General features: G+C 49.7%; 1 protein-coding gene across 19 annotated transcripts in view; it reads left to right on the top strand.

The window, feature by feature from the left end:
- Nucleotides 1-13,600, top strand: part of LOC117351636 (transducin-like enhancer protein 1) — a 307,381-nt gene that overhangs the window by 213,923 nt on the left and 79,858 nt on the right. For all 19 annotated transcript variants that reach the window (XM_033927342.1, XM_033927370.1, XM_033927331.1 and 16 more), the window contains one exon: nt 10,201-10,254. In XM_033927342.1, coding sequence (XP_033783233.1) covers nt 10,201-10,254 — 54 coding nt within the window. The remainder of the gene's footprint in view (nt 1-10,200; nt 10,255-13,600) is intronic.

Below are 13,600 nucleotides of genomic sequence, written 5' to 3'. Positions count from 1 at the left end.
AGGTTCTTTGGGGGGGCGGTCGTTGGGGGGAGGGGGGTTTGCGTCGAGGGCAGGAGGGCCTGGGATCCCTCCTGCCCGTAATGTAGTGGGGGTAGGGGGTCGCCGTGGCCAGGAGGGTTTGGGCTCCCTCCTGGCCCGATATTGTCGGGGAGTTGGGGAGTCGGTGGGGCAAGAGGGCTTGAACTCCCTCTTGCCCCGATCGTGTCGATGGTGCCGCCGTTGGCTGGGGCAAGAGGGCTTGAGCTCCCTCTTGCCCCGATCATGTCGGGGGTGCCACGGTTGGCTGCGGCAAGAGGGCTTGAGCTCCCTCTTGCCCCGATCATGTCGGGGAGTCGGCAGGGCAAGAGGGCTTGACGTTAGAGAAAGGGCGAACTGCCGGAAGAGAAAGCAGCGCAGGCGCAGGGCTCACAGAAGGGCCGGGACCGCCAAGAGGAAGCAGCAGGACACCGGTAGGAGCTTCTACATGATGGGGGAGGGGTCGGGAGGCTGTGGGGGTGCGAGCGGTCCTTCGGGGTGGGGGTGCGGGTGCGTGCGAGCGGTCCTTCGGGGTGGGGTTGCGAGCGGTCCTGCGGGGGGGGGTGAATCGGACGTCGGGGGGGGGGGACTATGTAAAAAAAAAATTGTATAACGCGCAAGGTTATGCGCGGTTTGTAAAAACCATGTATAACGCGCGCGTTATATGCGAGAAAATACGGTACTCCTCTTCTTTCGGAATCCCTCAAGGATCTATTTTGTCCCCTCTCCTGTTCAATATTTTTCTCTCACCATTATTAAGCATCTGCCAGTCCATTGGCTTCACTCCTTTCGCTTATGCCGACGACATTCAACTTATTCATCCCTTGGACCCAGAAAATAATAATGATATTACATCCATCAATCATAAACTGGAAACAATACAAAACTGGCTCAACACAAACAAATTGGCACTAAACATAAATAAGACTACATCAATGTTATTTACCTGGAAAAAAGATATAACCCTGACAAACTCATTCATCCTCAATAACATTCCACTTAACCTAGTCTCCTCTGTAAAAATCCTTGGAGTAATAATTGATGAAAAACTGCTCTATCACGAACACATTTCCCTTACTGTCAAAAATTGCTTTTTTCTTTAGCACTCTCCAGACCAGTAGAGGTTAACTTTACGATTGGGTATATATCTAATCATGACCAGCAGGTGGAGACTGAAAACAAAACTTTGGGACAGTATATCCTAGCCCCTCCTCTCTATTTCCCTCAGTCTTCTTTCAGTCTCCAGCAGGTGTTGAGTGATCTGTACCCATCTCCCTTGGTAGGGCTGTTGGAATTTGTTTAGAGGTTTATTGTCCCTGTTTTTAGCCGGACGGAGCTTGGACGGACTCTGTTTGGGGGTTCGTCCGACCTCGGGGGTGTCAAACCCGGCGGGTCACGAGCGGGGTCCCTCCCCCCACTTCCTCCACCTCCCCATATTTTTTTAGAGGAGCCTCAGCAGTAAGCCTTGCCCCCTAAATCAAGCAAGGCATATTGCTTCGAGAGCCTGTGGAGTCTGTTCTGTGTAAAAAAAAAAAAAAAAAAAAAATCCTGAGGTAGTGCTGGTCTGGAGGGTTGTATCCCTTTAAGAAAACTGTATTTTACTGTATTTTTTCAACTAACCGGCACTTTTTTACAGCTAGGTCGCGTATGGAGCAATGAGCACTTCTAAAGGGAAAAAGTGCTCATTGTGCTCCAGACGCGAGGCACTCGCGGCCGGCCTGTGCAAGCGGTGTTCAGGCCGGTGCGGTGGAGGAGCTCCGTCGGCAGCGGCTGCAGGCGCCCAGAGCTCCCCGCCGATGGTGCCTCGCGAGTCGGCAGGGAACGGTGGAGAAGCCCGGTCTTCTCCGTCCGCCCACGGAGGGATTCCCCGAGCCGCCGACGGTCGGGTTTTAGAGGATTCCCTCTCAGCTGATATTTTGACAGCTGATGCCGGCTTGCCTGTTTTAGCGGCTGAGACTATTCAGGTCTCTCAGCCGCTGCAGGCTATGGAGGGAGCTGTTTTGGCGGGAAAGACACCATCTTCTCTGTCTGGCCCCTCCATTTTGTCTTCCACCTCAGGTGACCTTCCCCCTGTTTTGGCTAAGCAGGGGCAGGTTTCTGCTGGGTCCCCTGCTGTGGCAGGGAGTCCCTTGGGACCCTCGGGGGGTTTTTCCCCTGATTTTTTCTTTTCATTATGCAAAGCCTATTTTCAGGCGGCTGGGGGTCCCGGTTGCGCCCAGGGGGTCTCGGGGGGTGGGGTTTCCTCCGCGCTCCCTGCGGCTTTGCCTCTCTCGTCTGACGTGACATCCCCTCCGCCGCCTCTCTTGTCCAAGCGTCCGCGGGTGTCGTGGGACGAGGATTTGTGGTCGGAGGAACGTGTCGGTCTGGAGGAGGACCTGGACCCTTCTGAGGAATTCCAGGACCCTCTGGAGGGGACGGAAGCTGGCGGCGGGTTGTCGGGTTTCCCGTTCTCCAGTGACGAGGCGTCCGTGGTGCGCCTTTTTCAGAGAGATGAGCTGCCTGACCTTATTCAACAGGTTTCTTCGGCTTTGCGTTTTGAGGACGCGCCGCCGGAGACTCCGCGTGTGGGGGACCCTCTGTTACGAGGGATCCGTTCCGTTTCCCGCTCTTTTCCTATGCATCAGGATATTCGGGATATTATTCTTGAGCAGTGGAAAACGCCGGAGACGCCGTTTCGGCTGGCGCGCAGCATGGCTCGCCTGTATCCCATTCCTGAAGGGGATCGGGCTACGTTAGCTTCGCCAGTCGTGGATGCGGTGGTCTCGGCTATTTCCAAGCGGCATACCGTGCCTGTTGAGGGCGGTTCTGCCTTGCGGGACTCTGAGGAGCGCAAATTGGAGACCATCCTTAAGCAAAATTTTCAAGTCTCTGCCTTTGGGGTCCAGGCGGCTATTTGTGGGGGACTGGTCGCTCGCGCCGTGTTTCGGTGGGCGGAGCGGGTCTTGGATCGAGAGTCTGACGACTGGTCTCTGGTGGATCAGGAGGTAGCGAAGATTGAGATGGCTGCCTCATTCCTCTCGGATGCTCTGTATGACTTGGTGCGGATCTCGGCTAAGTCCATGGCTTTTGGCGTGGCCGCAAGGCGTGTGTTGTGGCTGCGCGCTTGGGCGGCGGATGCTGCGTCCAAAGCTAAGCTTACTAAATTTCCCTTTCGGGGGTCGTTTTTATTTGGAGAGGACTTGGATAAGTTGATTCAGACTCTGTCGGACTCGAAAGTTCCCCGTTTGCCGGAGGACCGTGCCCGCCCGGCGTCTCGGGGGGGTGCGGCCCGGGGGCGTTTGCGGGAATTTCGCAAGTATCGCCCTGGGCGTGGGGCTGCTTCTTTCCAGTCTCCGGGGTTTTCCCGGGGTCGGTTCTTCCAGCGCATGCAGCCCTTTCGGGGGGCCCGTCGGGGGGCAGGGAATCCCTCCGCCGGTTCCCCCGCTTCCCGTCCTGCACAATGACGCCTTGCCGGCGCCCCCCTTGGTTCCGGTGGGGGCCCGGCTGCGCGACTTTTTTCCCAAATGGGCCGAGATCACGTCCGATCAGTGGGTCCTGGAGGTGGTGCGGGACGGTTATGCCCTGGAGTTCGCCCGCTCTCTGCCGGATTTTTTCCTCGCTTCTCCATGTCAGACTCCTGGGAAGACGCTGGCTTTTCGCCAGACCCTTCAGCGCTTGCTAGATCTCAGGGCAGTAGTTCCAGTGCCCCCCCCGGAGTGGGGCACGGGCAGGTACTCCATTTACTTTGTGGTGCCCAAGAAGGAGGGGACTTTTCGGCCCATCCTCGATTTGAAAGGGGTCAACAGGGCTCTCAAGGTTCCCTCTTTCCGTATGGAAACGCTGCGGTCGGTCATTCTGGCGGTTCAGCCGGGGGAGTTTCTCACTTCTCTCGATCTGACGGAGGCCTACTTGCATGTTCCTATTCGGGCCTCTCATCAGCGTTTCCTGCGCTTTGCGATCTTGGGTCGGCACTATCAGTTCTGTGCGCTTCCCTTTGGGCTGGCCACGGCTCCCCGGACGTTCACCAAGGTGATGGTGGTCGTCGCGGCAGCCTTGCGGTCGGAGGGCATCCTGGTACACCCCTACCTGGACGACTGGTTAATTCGGGCCAAGTCGTTGCAGGAAAGCTCCCGGGTTACGGCTCGGGTGGTGGAGTTTCTCCGGTCGCTGGGCTGGGTGGTCAACCTTTCCAAGAGTCGGTTGGTTCCGGCTCAGCGTCTGGAGTACCTCGGGGTGCTGTTCGACACCTCCTTGGGGAAGGTCTTCCTCCCAGAGGCCCGGGTGAGCAAATTGCAGTCTCAGATTCGCCTGCTTTTGGCGTCCCGGTGTCCTCGGGCGCGAGATTTCCTCCAGGTCCTGGGGTCGATGGCGGCGTCCCTGGACGTGGTGAGGTGGGCGCGGGCCCACATGCGTCCTCTCCAGTATGCTCTGCTCCGGAGGTGGTCTCCCCAGAGGCACGGGATGGATGTTCCGGTTCCCCTGCGAGGCTTGGCGCGCTGCAGTCTGCGTTGGTGGCTCCGGACCCCTCACCTAGTTCAGGGGGTGGGTCTGGATCTTCCGCAGTGGACGGGGCTCCTTACGGATGCGAGTCTCCTGGGTTGGGGGGCCCAGTGCCTGGGTCACTCAGCTCAGGGAACCTGGTCCACGGAGGAGGCCTCCTGGTCGATCAACGTGTTGGAGACCAGGGCGGTCCGGCTGGCGCTGTTGGCTTTCCACTCCCTTTTGTTGGGCAAGTCGGTCAGAGTCCTGTCGGACAATGCCACGGCGGTGGCTTATGTCAATCGTCAGGGGGGCACCAAGAGCACTCTGGTGGCGCAGGAGGCGGCTCGGCTCATGGTTTGGGCGGAGTCGCATCTTCTGGACCTCTCGGCCTCTCACATTGCCGGGGTAGAAAACGTTCAGGCGGACTTCCTCAGTCGTCACTTCTTGGATCCGGGAGAGTGGTGTCTCGGCGCCGAGGCGTTTCAGTTGCTAGTGCGTGCTTGGGGGCAGCCCCTGATGGATCTGATGGCTACAAGTGGCAACGCCAAAGTACCCCGCTTCTTCAGTCGTCGCAGGGACGGTCTGGCCGAGGGTCTAGATGCTCTGGTCCAACCGTGGCCAACGGAGGGGCTGTTGTATGTGTTCCCTCCTTGGCCATTAGTGGGCAGAGTACTGCTTCGCATTGTTCGCCATCCGGGGCTGGTGGTCTTGGTGGCTCCGGATTGGCCTCGTCGTCCGTGGTATGCGGATCTGGTGAGGCATCTGGTGGCGGATCCTCTTCCTCTGCCTCTCGGGTGCGATCTTCTGACGCAGGGTCCCATTCCCATGTTCGACCCGTCTCCCTTTTGTCTTACGGCTTGGCTCTTGAAAGGGGCCGCCTGAGTAAGAAGGGATATTCCGACAAGGTGATCTCTACACTTTTGGGGTCCCGGAGGCTTTCTACCTCTCGGGCTTATGTACGGGTTTGGCGTCTTTTTGAGGAATGGTGCCGAGCGCGGGGAGTGGTCTCCTTTCGAGCTTCTCTGCCTAACATTCTAGAGTTTTTGCAGGATGGCCTGGATAGGGGCCTGGCCTGGTCTTCTCTTCGGGTTCATCTGGCAGCCCTGTCGGCTTTTCGGGGGCTGGTGACAGGTCAGCGTTTGTCAGCCATTCCTGATGTGATTCGCTTTCTTAGGGCGGCCAAGTTGATCAGGCCTCCCATAAGGCCCTCGATTCCCTCTTGGGATCTCAATCTGGTTCTCTCTGTTCTAGTGCGCCCTCCTTTCGAGCCGTTGGATGGCTGTTCGTTGAAGGACCTTACGCTGAAGTCGGTCTTTTTGGTGGCCATTACTTCCGCTAGACGGGTGTCTGAGCTACAGGCTTTCTCTTGTAGGGCTCCCTTCCTGGAGTTTTCGAAGGAGCGGGTTGTTTTGCGGCCTGTTCCTTCCTTTCTGCCGAAGGTAGTTTCTCCTTTTCATGTCAATCAATCGGTGGTCCTCCCGGTCTTGGGTAGTCGGGAGGGTTCTTCTGAGCAACGACAGCTGCGCAAGTTGGATGTCGGTCGGGTCCTCCATGCTTATGTGCAGCGGACCCGGGAGTTTCGGAGCTCCGATCATCTCTTTGTGCTTCTGGCGGGTCCTCGTCGGGGGGCTGGCGCTTCTAAGGCTACTATTGCGCGTTGGATCAAGGAGATGATTGCTTCCGCTTATCTTCTGAGTCAGAAGCCGGTTCCGGAGTTTCTCAAGGCTCATTCCACTAGGGGTCAGGCGGCTTCTTGGGCTGAGTCGTCGCTCGTGCCTCCGGTGGATATTTGTAAGGCTGCGGTTTGGTCCTCCTTGCATTCATTTGTTCGGCATTATCGGGTAGATGTTCAGGCGCGTCGGGACGCGGTGTTCGGTGAGCGTGTTCTGGTATCGGCCCTTCGGGGGTCCCGCCCGTGAGGGGACTGCTTTGGTACGTCCCAATCGTAAAGTTAACCTCTACTGGTCTGGAGAGTGCTAAAGAAGGAGAAATTAGGTTCTTACCTGCTAATTTACTTTCTTTTAGCTTCTCCAGACCAGTAGAGGTCCCCACCCTGTCTGTTGTTGTTGTTGTTGGGGCTGTTGCGCGGGCAGTTTTTGGTTTTTGCTGCGGGTTCTAGTATTTTTCTAGGGCCGGGGAGAATTGAAGAACAGCGGCTGTGGCTCGGCTGGCTTAGCTGGCGAGCTGTGGGGACCTTCTTCCTTCGGGAATTTCTCCTCTGCATTTTCCAACAGCATTTTTGGGTATGTTATTTGTTACTCCTTTCGGAGTATTGTTATTTCTCTCTGTTGTTTTCCAGTTCTTGGTTCTGCTTGGCTATTCGGCAGACTGAGGGAAATAGAGAGGAGGGGCTAGGATATACTGTCCCAAAGTTTTGTTTTCAGTCTCCACCTGCTGGTCATGATTAGATATATACCCAATCGTAAAGTTAACCTCTACTGGTCTGGAGAAGCTAAAAGAAAGTAAATTAGCAGGTAAGATCCTAATTTCTCCTTAAATTACGTCTGATCCGATCAATCGCCAAATTTCTTAGCTCAAATTCGATCAAGATATTAATTCATTCTTTAATTATAGCAAAACTTGACTACTGCAATGCTCTTCTTCTTAACATTACTCAGAAAGAAAAAAGGAGACTTCAGTTAATACAAAACACGGCAATCAAATTAATATATAATGCTAGGAAATATGACCACGTCTCACCATTGCTGATTGACGCCCATTGGCTTCCAATCGGTCATAGGATTATCTTTAAAATAATGTTGCTTATCTTCAAAACACTAGCATCCAATGAACCTCAATTTATATCTAGATTCTTAATCCCACACAGTACTCAACGCCCACTTCGTTCATCTGGCCAAAATCTCCTCTCAGTTCCCTCTCTGAAAATTATAGGAACAAGAAGATCTGATATGTTCTCTGTGTTGGGACCTCAATGGTGGAACGCTCTGCCACATTATATTAGAATTGAAAAAGACGTCACAATATTTAAAAAATCTTTAAAATCCTAACTGTTTAAAGATGCTTTTAATATTTAAAATTTTTATTTTTTTTTAATTTTTAGTGAGGTTTCTAATTGTGCTATGGTTTAACTGCCCCTCTCCCCCTTGTTTTTTCCTTTTTCTACCAAAATTTGAAAATTGTAACTTTTACTTTTTCCCTCCCAACTCATGTTTGTATTTTATGAAATTATATTGTTAAAATGTTATTTTCTCTTTATTATTCTTTAATTGGATTTTGTACATCGCTTAGTAATTTTAATCGGCGATTCATCAAATGTATTAATAAACTTGAAACTTGAAACTTAGTAGAAGTGGCTTAGCTCGGCTTAGTAAAATCATGATTTAACACATTAAGTATTATTCTCAGACATATTTACAAACCATGCTCTTAAATTAGCACACATTAACTTGTTAACATACATTATTAAATAACACCTTTGGAATAGAGACCCTTTGGGAACAGAAAATATCTGCTGTAACTGTATGTTACTCACTTTGATCTATCAACCAAAAGTCATGAGAGAGATCTAGTAACATGTTTTAGCAGCAGCCAATGCTGCTGTTTATCTCAAGGCCTATGTAATCTAAATTCAAAAACATTATTAATTGATTGGGATTTATTAATCACCTTTATAAATAGATTCATTGTTTACTGTGTTCTTCAAGTGCAGTGTTCAACAGCTAAATAGCCCAACATTCAAGGAGAAAGACTTAACCTCTTAGTTTCCAACTATGAATACTACCGTATATACTCAAATATAAGTCGATCCAAATATAAGTCGAGACCCCCATTCCCCACCAAAAGGAAGAAAAATGGTTGACTCAAATATAAGACGGGAGCTTAATATTCATGTGCCATGACCTGCCAGGATCTGCACCCAGTGTCCCCTCCCTCACGCCCTCCCCTGCCAGGCTCTGTACCCAGCCCCCTCACTCCCTGCCAGACTCTGCACCCAGCCTCCCTCAGTCCATGCCAGCCTTTGTACCCTGCCTCACTTTCCTACCTCTGGTGGTCTAGGGGTAGGCCGGGACAGGAGGGATGCCTCCTTTCTTCCATCCTGGCTGACTAACATTTTTTTTAAATCCCCCCCCCCCCCTTTTGTGCCATTTTTAATCCCTGGTGGTCCAGTGGTGTATGGCACAGGAGCAATCTCTCCGCGCCCTGCCCCATGCTGAGCCTCTCCGTCCCTGTTTACTTTTGGCGACCAGCGACGCACCTGACAGGGCTGAGCTCTTCCTGCTTTCTGCTCAGCTCCACACTGCCCTCTGAATGGCTGCTGCCAGTTCTCATCCCGTGAGAACTGGCGGTGGCCATTCAGAGAGCAGTGCGGGGCCAAGCAGGAAGAGCTTGGCCCTGTTGGGTGTGCCTCTGGCTGCCAAAATGGAACAGGGACGGAGAAGCTCAGCACGGGGCAGGGCGCGGAAAGATCGCTCCTGCCCCATACACCGCTGGACTACCAGGGATTAAAAATGTCGCAAAAGGTAAAGCGCGTGCCGGGGGAGGGTTTTTTTTAAAAAAAAATTAGTCGGCCAGGATGAGAGACAGGAGGCATCCTTCCTGTCCCGGACTGCTGTATCATCCAGGAGGGGGGGTCAGGTTGATGACCCGAATATAGGACAAGAACCCCATTTTTGGGCTAATTTTTGGCCCAAAAATCTCATCCTATATTTGAGTATATATGGTAATAAGTAAAAAGGGAGAGGGGAGTAACTCAGTATAGGTATTTGAAAGAAATATGTAGCAAGATGAGTCCATCTGAATTGAGTGTTTCAGTTCAACAACCACCGGCAGAATGAGCTGTTAAGTTAGCTTTATGACCTCTGTAGGAGTAAATGGAGATGAATGCTAAACGATGATGAATGTAGCCTGGGGGAAGGAGAATACTAAAAATTGAGAACATGGCTATACAGTAGATATATATAAGCACTAGTCTTGACTGTGCTGCTGTCATTCATTTTATGCATGGCTCTAATCTCAAAACAAGGTAACATTTTTTGTGTCTTTCAAAAGTAGTTGTGTTTGCAGCATGTCTCCATCTTGCTTGAAGGAGATACCCTAAATAAGAACTTGATGTTTAACATTTCTGGGGTAAAGAGGGTAAGGCAGTAGTTAAGCAGGCAGTCTGCGTACTGAGGATCATTGTGAGAAAACCATACCAGTAAGGCTAACTGGATTTTATGGAGAGCATGGTTTTAGGCACCAGAGAAAGACACTGCCTAACATGTTTTGATTTGCAGAAATTGGTTACTCTTCTTATTTTTCTTTTCCTTTAAAAGGCCATTAATATTTAAACTGATTAACCAATCCAAACATTATCTTCATATTCTGAAAGATTTCAAAATAACTAAAGTATTTTTAATCAATTTTTATTATATTCTTTCCTAGATGACCCCTTCCTTGTGTGCAAACCTTAAATGTTTCTTTTTTCTATAAATTGTAATTCTACCCATTACCCAATTGTTCCAGTTTGTATTAATTTGTAATAGAACAAAAATGATTAGTATGTACTATTTTATCTTATTTGTATTTGTCATCCCTGCCTTTTTTCTATATATTAGAAATATGTAATACGAATTGAAATGTTGGATATTGCATAAAAATCAAAATTTAGTAAACTTGAAACTTGAAACAACCCTATCATATATTTCAGCTTTGAACCTCCAAATATGTATGTATTTTGAAAGTCATGTCAGTTTTTTTAATCAGACTAATATAATTTTGTAGGACAGTGATGGAGACAAAAGTGATGACAATTTGGTTGTGGATGTGTCCAATGAGGTACTTGTCCATTTTCTTTAACTCTATGTACACACTTATAGCTTATGTAAATGAAGATGTTACATCTGACTGCTATATAAAATATTGAATAATTGTACAAAAAGGCAGTGTGTAAGATAGTTTTAATGTTCTCTGTCCTGTCATTTGTGGTTACTATGCTCCAAATACTAGCTCAAGTTACAAAGCAGATGTGAAGCTACATATTCATTTTCTCACATAAGCCTGATATTGTAATATGTTATATACCAGTCCTACCCTAAATGTATCTTGGGAATGTCTTCCCTAAGTGGATCTAAAAGTATATACATTGCTCTGCTTGCGTTTCTATTGAGGGTGGGCAGTTTTTAGACTTCGAGTTTATTCATCCATCACCATTTGCCTGCATAAATGGCTTTGAAAATTGAACCCAGTCATAATGTCTCTATATAACCTATGGAAATGTCTTAAAGCACATCTCTGGCTATACATCATACATCACATGTTACTGAACTTTGATTAGCATGTTGCAATGCTGTTCCTTCACTCACACTACCCTGCAAACCATTTCTCGGAAAGCTTTGGGGGTTTTTCCACTATTGATAAATGTGAAATAGGATTTTTTTTTTCCCTTTGCTGTGAAGTACTTCATAGCTTAAACTTTGAAAACTCCTGTTTCCATGTCATACAAGTTTCCATACATGGCATGAGGCTAAAGAATACTCATTGTGCTTTGTATCCAAGTGCAAGAGCTGAAATACGTATACTAAGGCAGTTTCACTTAACACTTCATTGCCTCAGGTACAAAATAAGTACCTGTTTAAAATATGTAACATTGGAATTCACACTACTTCCAATGCTCACAACCAATAGTAGTCTCCTAAAATAATACTCATACAACTTCTTGAGTGGAAAAATGAATTCTGGCTGCAGCTTTATTTAGCAAACAATGTGTAATATTACAACCATGAATTTAATCAATGCAACTTTCCCAAAGCGGTCTTCACAGACCAATGTCAGCTAGTTGGTCATGACCTAGCTGACAGCCCCCACAAATTTGTTACTGTGTTTTTGTTAGCATTTGATCCAACCCTTGCCCCCCTTCCCCCGTGAGACCTGCGGTGCCGCCCAGCCTCACCAATACCTGTGGTGGTATCACACACAAGTAGCTGCCCTCCATCAAGCACTATATCAAGTCCATAAACAAATCATTGACCGCCTGGAAGAAACCAATTTCCGCCAAAACTGCGACAACTCCCCTCCCCCCAACCCAACCCCCTAAACCAAAGTTGCACCTACTCATGAGCAAACCAACAACCAACTCCCTCCCCCCAGCCTGTCCACATTCACTTTTTTAAAAGTAGTTCAGCTAATGTTACTGTCCCCACTATTTAATTTGCGGACCCTTTAAACTGTTTTGTTGAAACCTGGGAAGGACCCGAGTAAACCCGAGTCGTACAGACCGATTTCTTTGCTGAACTTTGAGGCTAAGCTTTTCGCTAAAGTTTTGGCTACCCGTCTGGCCTTGGTACTCCCGAGTCTTATTTAAGATCAGCAGGTTGGTTTTGTGAAGGGCCGTGCGATTGCTAAAAATGTGCGCCGCATTTTGGCGGCTCTGGAACGGACTACACTGGATCAGGTGCCTTCTTTGATAATCAGCTTTGACGCCGAGAAGGCTTTTGACCAGGTGGATTGGGGCTTTTTATTTGAGGTCTTGCGAGTGTATGGTCTTGGCCCTTGGTTTATTCAGGCGGTGCGGACTCTTTATGCAGACCCGGTGGCCTGTGTGTGGGCTAATGACACTCTTTCCGATCCTTTCCCAATCTGTAGGGGCACTCGCCAGGGCTGCCCCCTTTCGCCATTGTTATTTATACTGACCTTAGATCCTCTTATTCGGGATGTTCAGGGTAACCCGGACATCATGGGACTGGTCGTGGGGGCTCATCATTTTAAACTGGCGGCTTTTGCTGATGACCTTTTGGTCTATTTGACGGATCCTCGGGCCTCCCTTAATGCCCTCCTGGAGTGTTTTCGCGAGTATGGGGATTTTTCTGGGTTCCGTTTGAATCAGCAGAAGTCGGAGGCTTTGGCGTTTCCAGACTCGTTGCGGGTGGATTGGGGACCGGATTTTCCTTTGCGCTGGGCGGATCACTCTTTTCGGTACCTTGGTATTCTGCTATCTATGGATGTCTCTGTGTTGTACCGTTTGAATGTAGATCGTTTGTTGCAGGAGACTAAGGGACTTTTGCGTCGCTGGATGAATCTTCCTCTTTCCTTAATGGGACGTGTTCACCTCTTTCGGATGATCATCTTCCCCAAATGGTTATATGTCTTGCAAACGCTTCCTTTGTTCCTTTTGAAAAAGGATCTCCTGAGTCTCCTGCGCATGGTGGTGTCGTTTTGTTGGGGGGGCAAGAAAGGTAAACTGCATCGTTCTTTTCTTCAAGGGTCCTGGGCACTGGGTGGTTTGGGTCTTCCTTCGGTTCATCTGTATAATTTGGCCTGTTTGCTTAGGCATGTCCGGGATTGGCTTTTTCTTAGCTCTCAGTATACCGATCGGGAGTTGGAGGCGGATTATTTTTTTCCGTGGGCTCTGCCTTATCTTTTACATTGGGATGGGAGGGTGAGGTTGGGCCCTGGGGCCCGTAGTTGCTTGGTGGAGCCGCTTCGTCGGGCTTGGAGATGTGTTTGTCAGTTTTGGGGCCATTCGTCTTTTAGCTCTGTTTTGCTGCCCATAGTGGGCAGTCCTGGACAGGACAATGTTGTTTTTAAACGTTGGGCGCGGAAAGGGCTACGCTCTTTGGAGCAGTTTCTGCAGCTGGATGGCACGGCTGTGCCCTTTTTGGCTCTCCAGGCGTCCTGGTCCTTGGGTACGACGGATCGGTTTGCTTATATGCAACTTTCTCACTATGCAGCCTCCTTGCCCAGGGACTCCTTGAATCAGTCGTTTGCTGTCACGCTGCAGGACTTTTTCTTTGATGCTCAGTGGGATTGGCTTTCTATTTCACAATATCATCGTAGATTGGTGGCTTTGCAGCCTCGGCGGGATTACCAGCGGCTCTTGTCTTTATGGGCCCAGGACCTGGGCTGTCGTTTGCGGGTGGCGTCTTTTGCTCCTTTGGTGAGACTGATTCCTCGGGTGGTGCAGAGCGCTGAGCTTCAGGAATGTCAATTTCGGGTTCTTCATCGGGGTTATGTATCTCAGCAACGGGCCTATTATTTTGGGTGTGCCCCTACCGCTATCTGCCTGAAATGTCGTCAGGGTGTTAACTCTTTGGCGCATGGGGTGTGGTTGTGTGCATCTATATCTACCTTTTGGTTGGAGGTCCGGTGTTATTTGGAGTCTTTGGTGGGTTATTCACTCCCTTCG

The sequence above is a fragment of the Geotrypetes seraphini genome, chromosome 1 (assembly GCF_902459505.1).
Source record: "Geotrypetes seraphini chromosome 1, aGeoSer1.1, whole genome shotgun sequence".
In the NCBI taxonomy this organism is placed as follows: Eukaryota; Metazoa; Chordata; class Amphibia; order Gymnophiona; family Dermophiidae; genus Geotrypetes; species Geotrypetes seraphini.
This window is presented reverse-complemented; position numbering and strand designations above follow the sequence as displayed.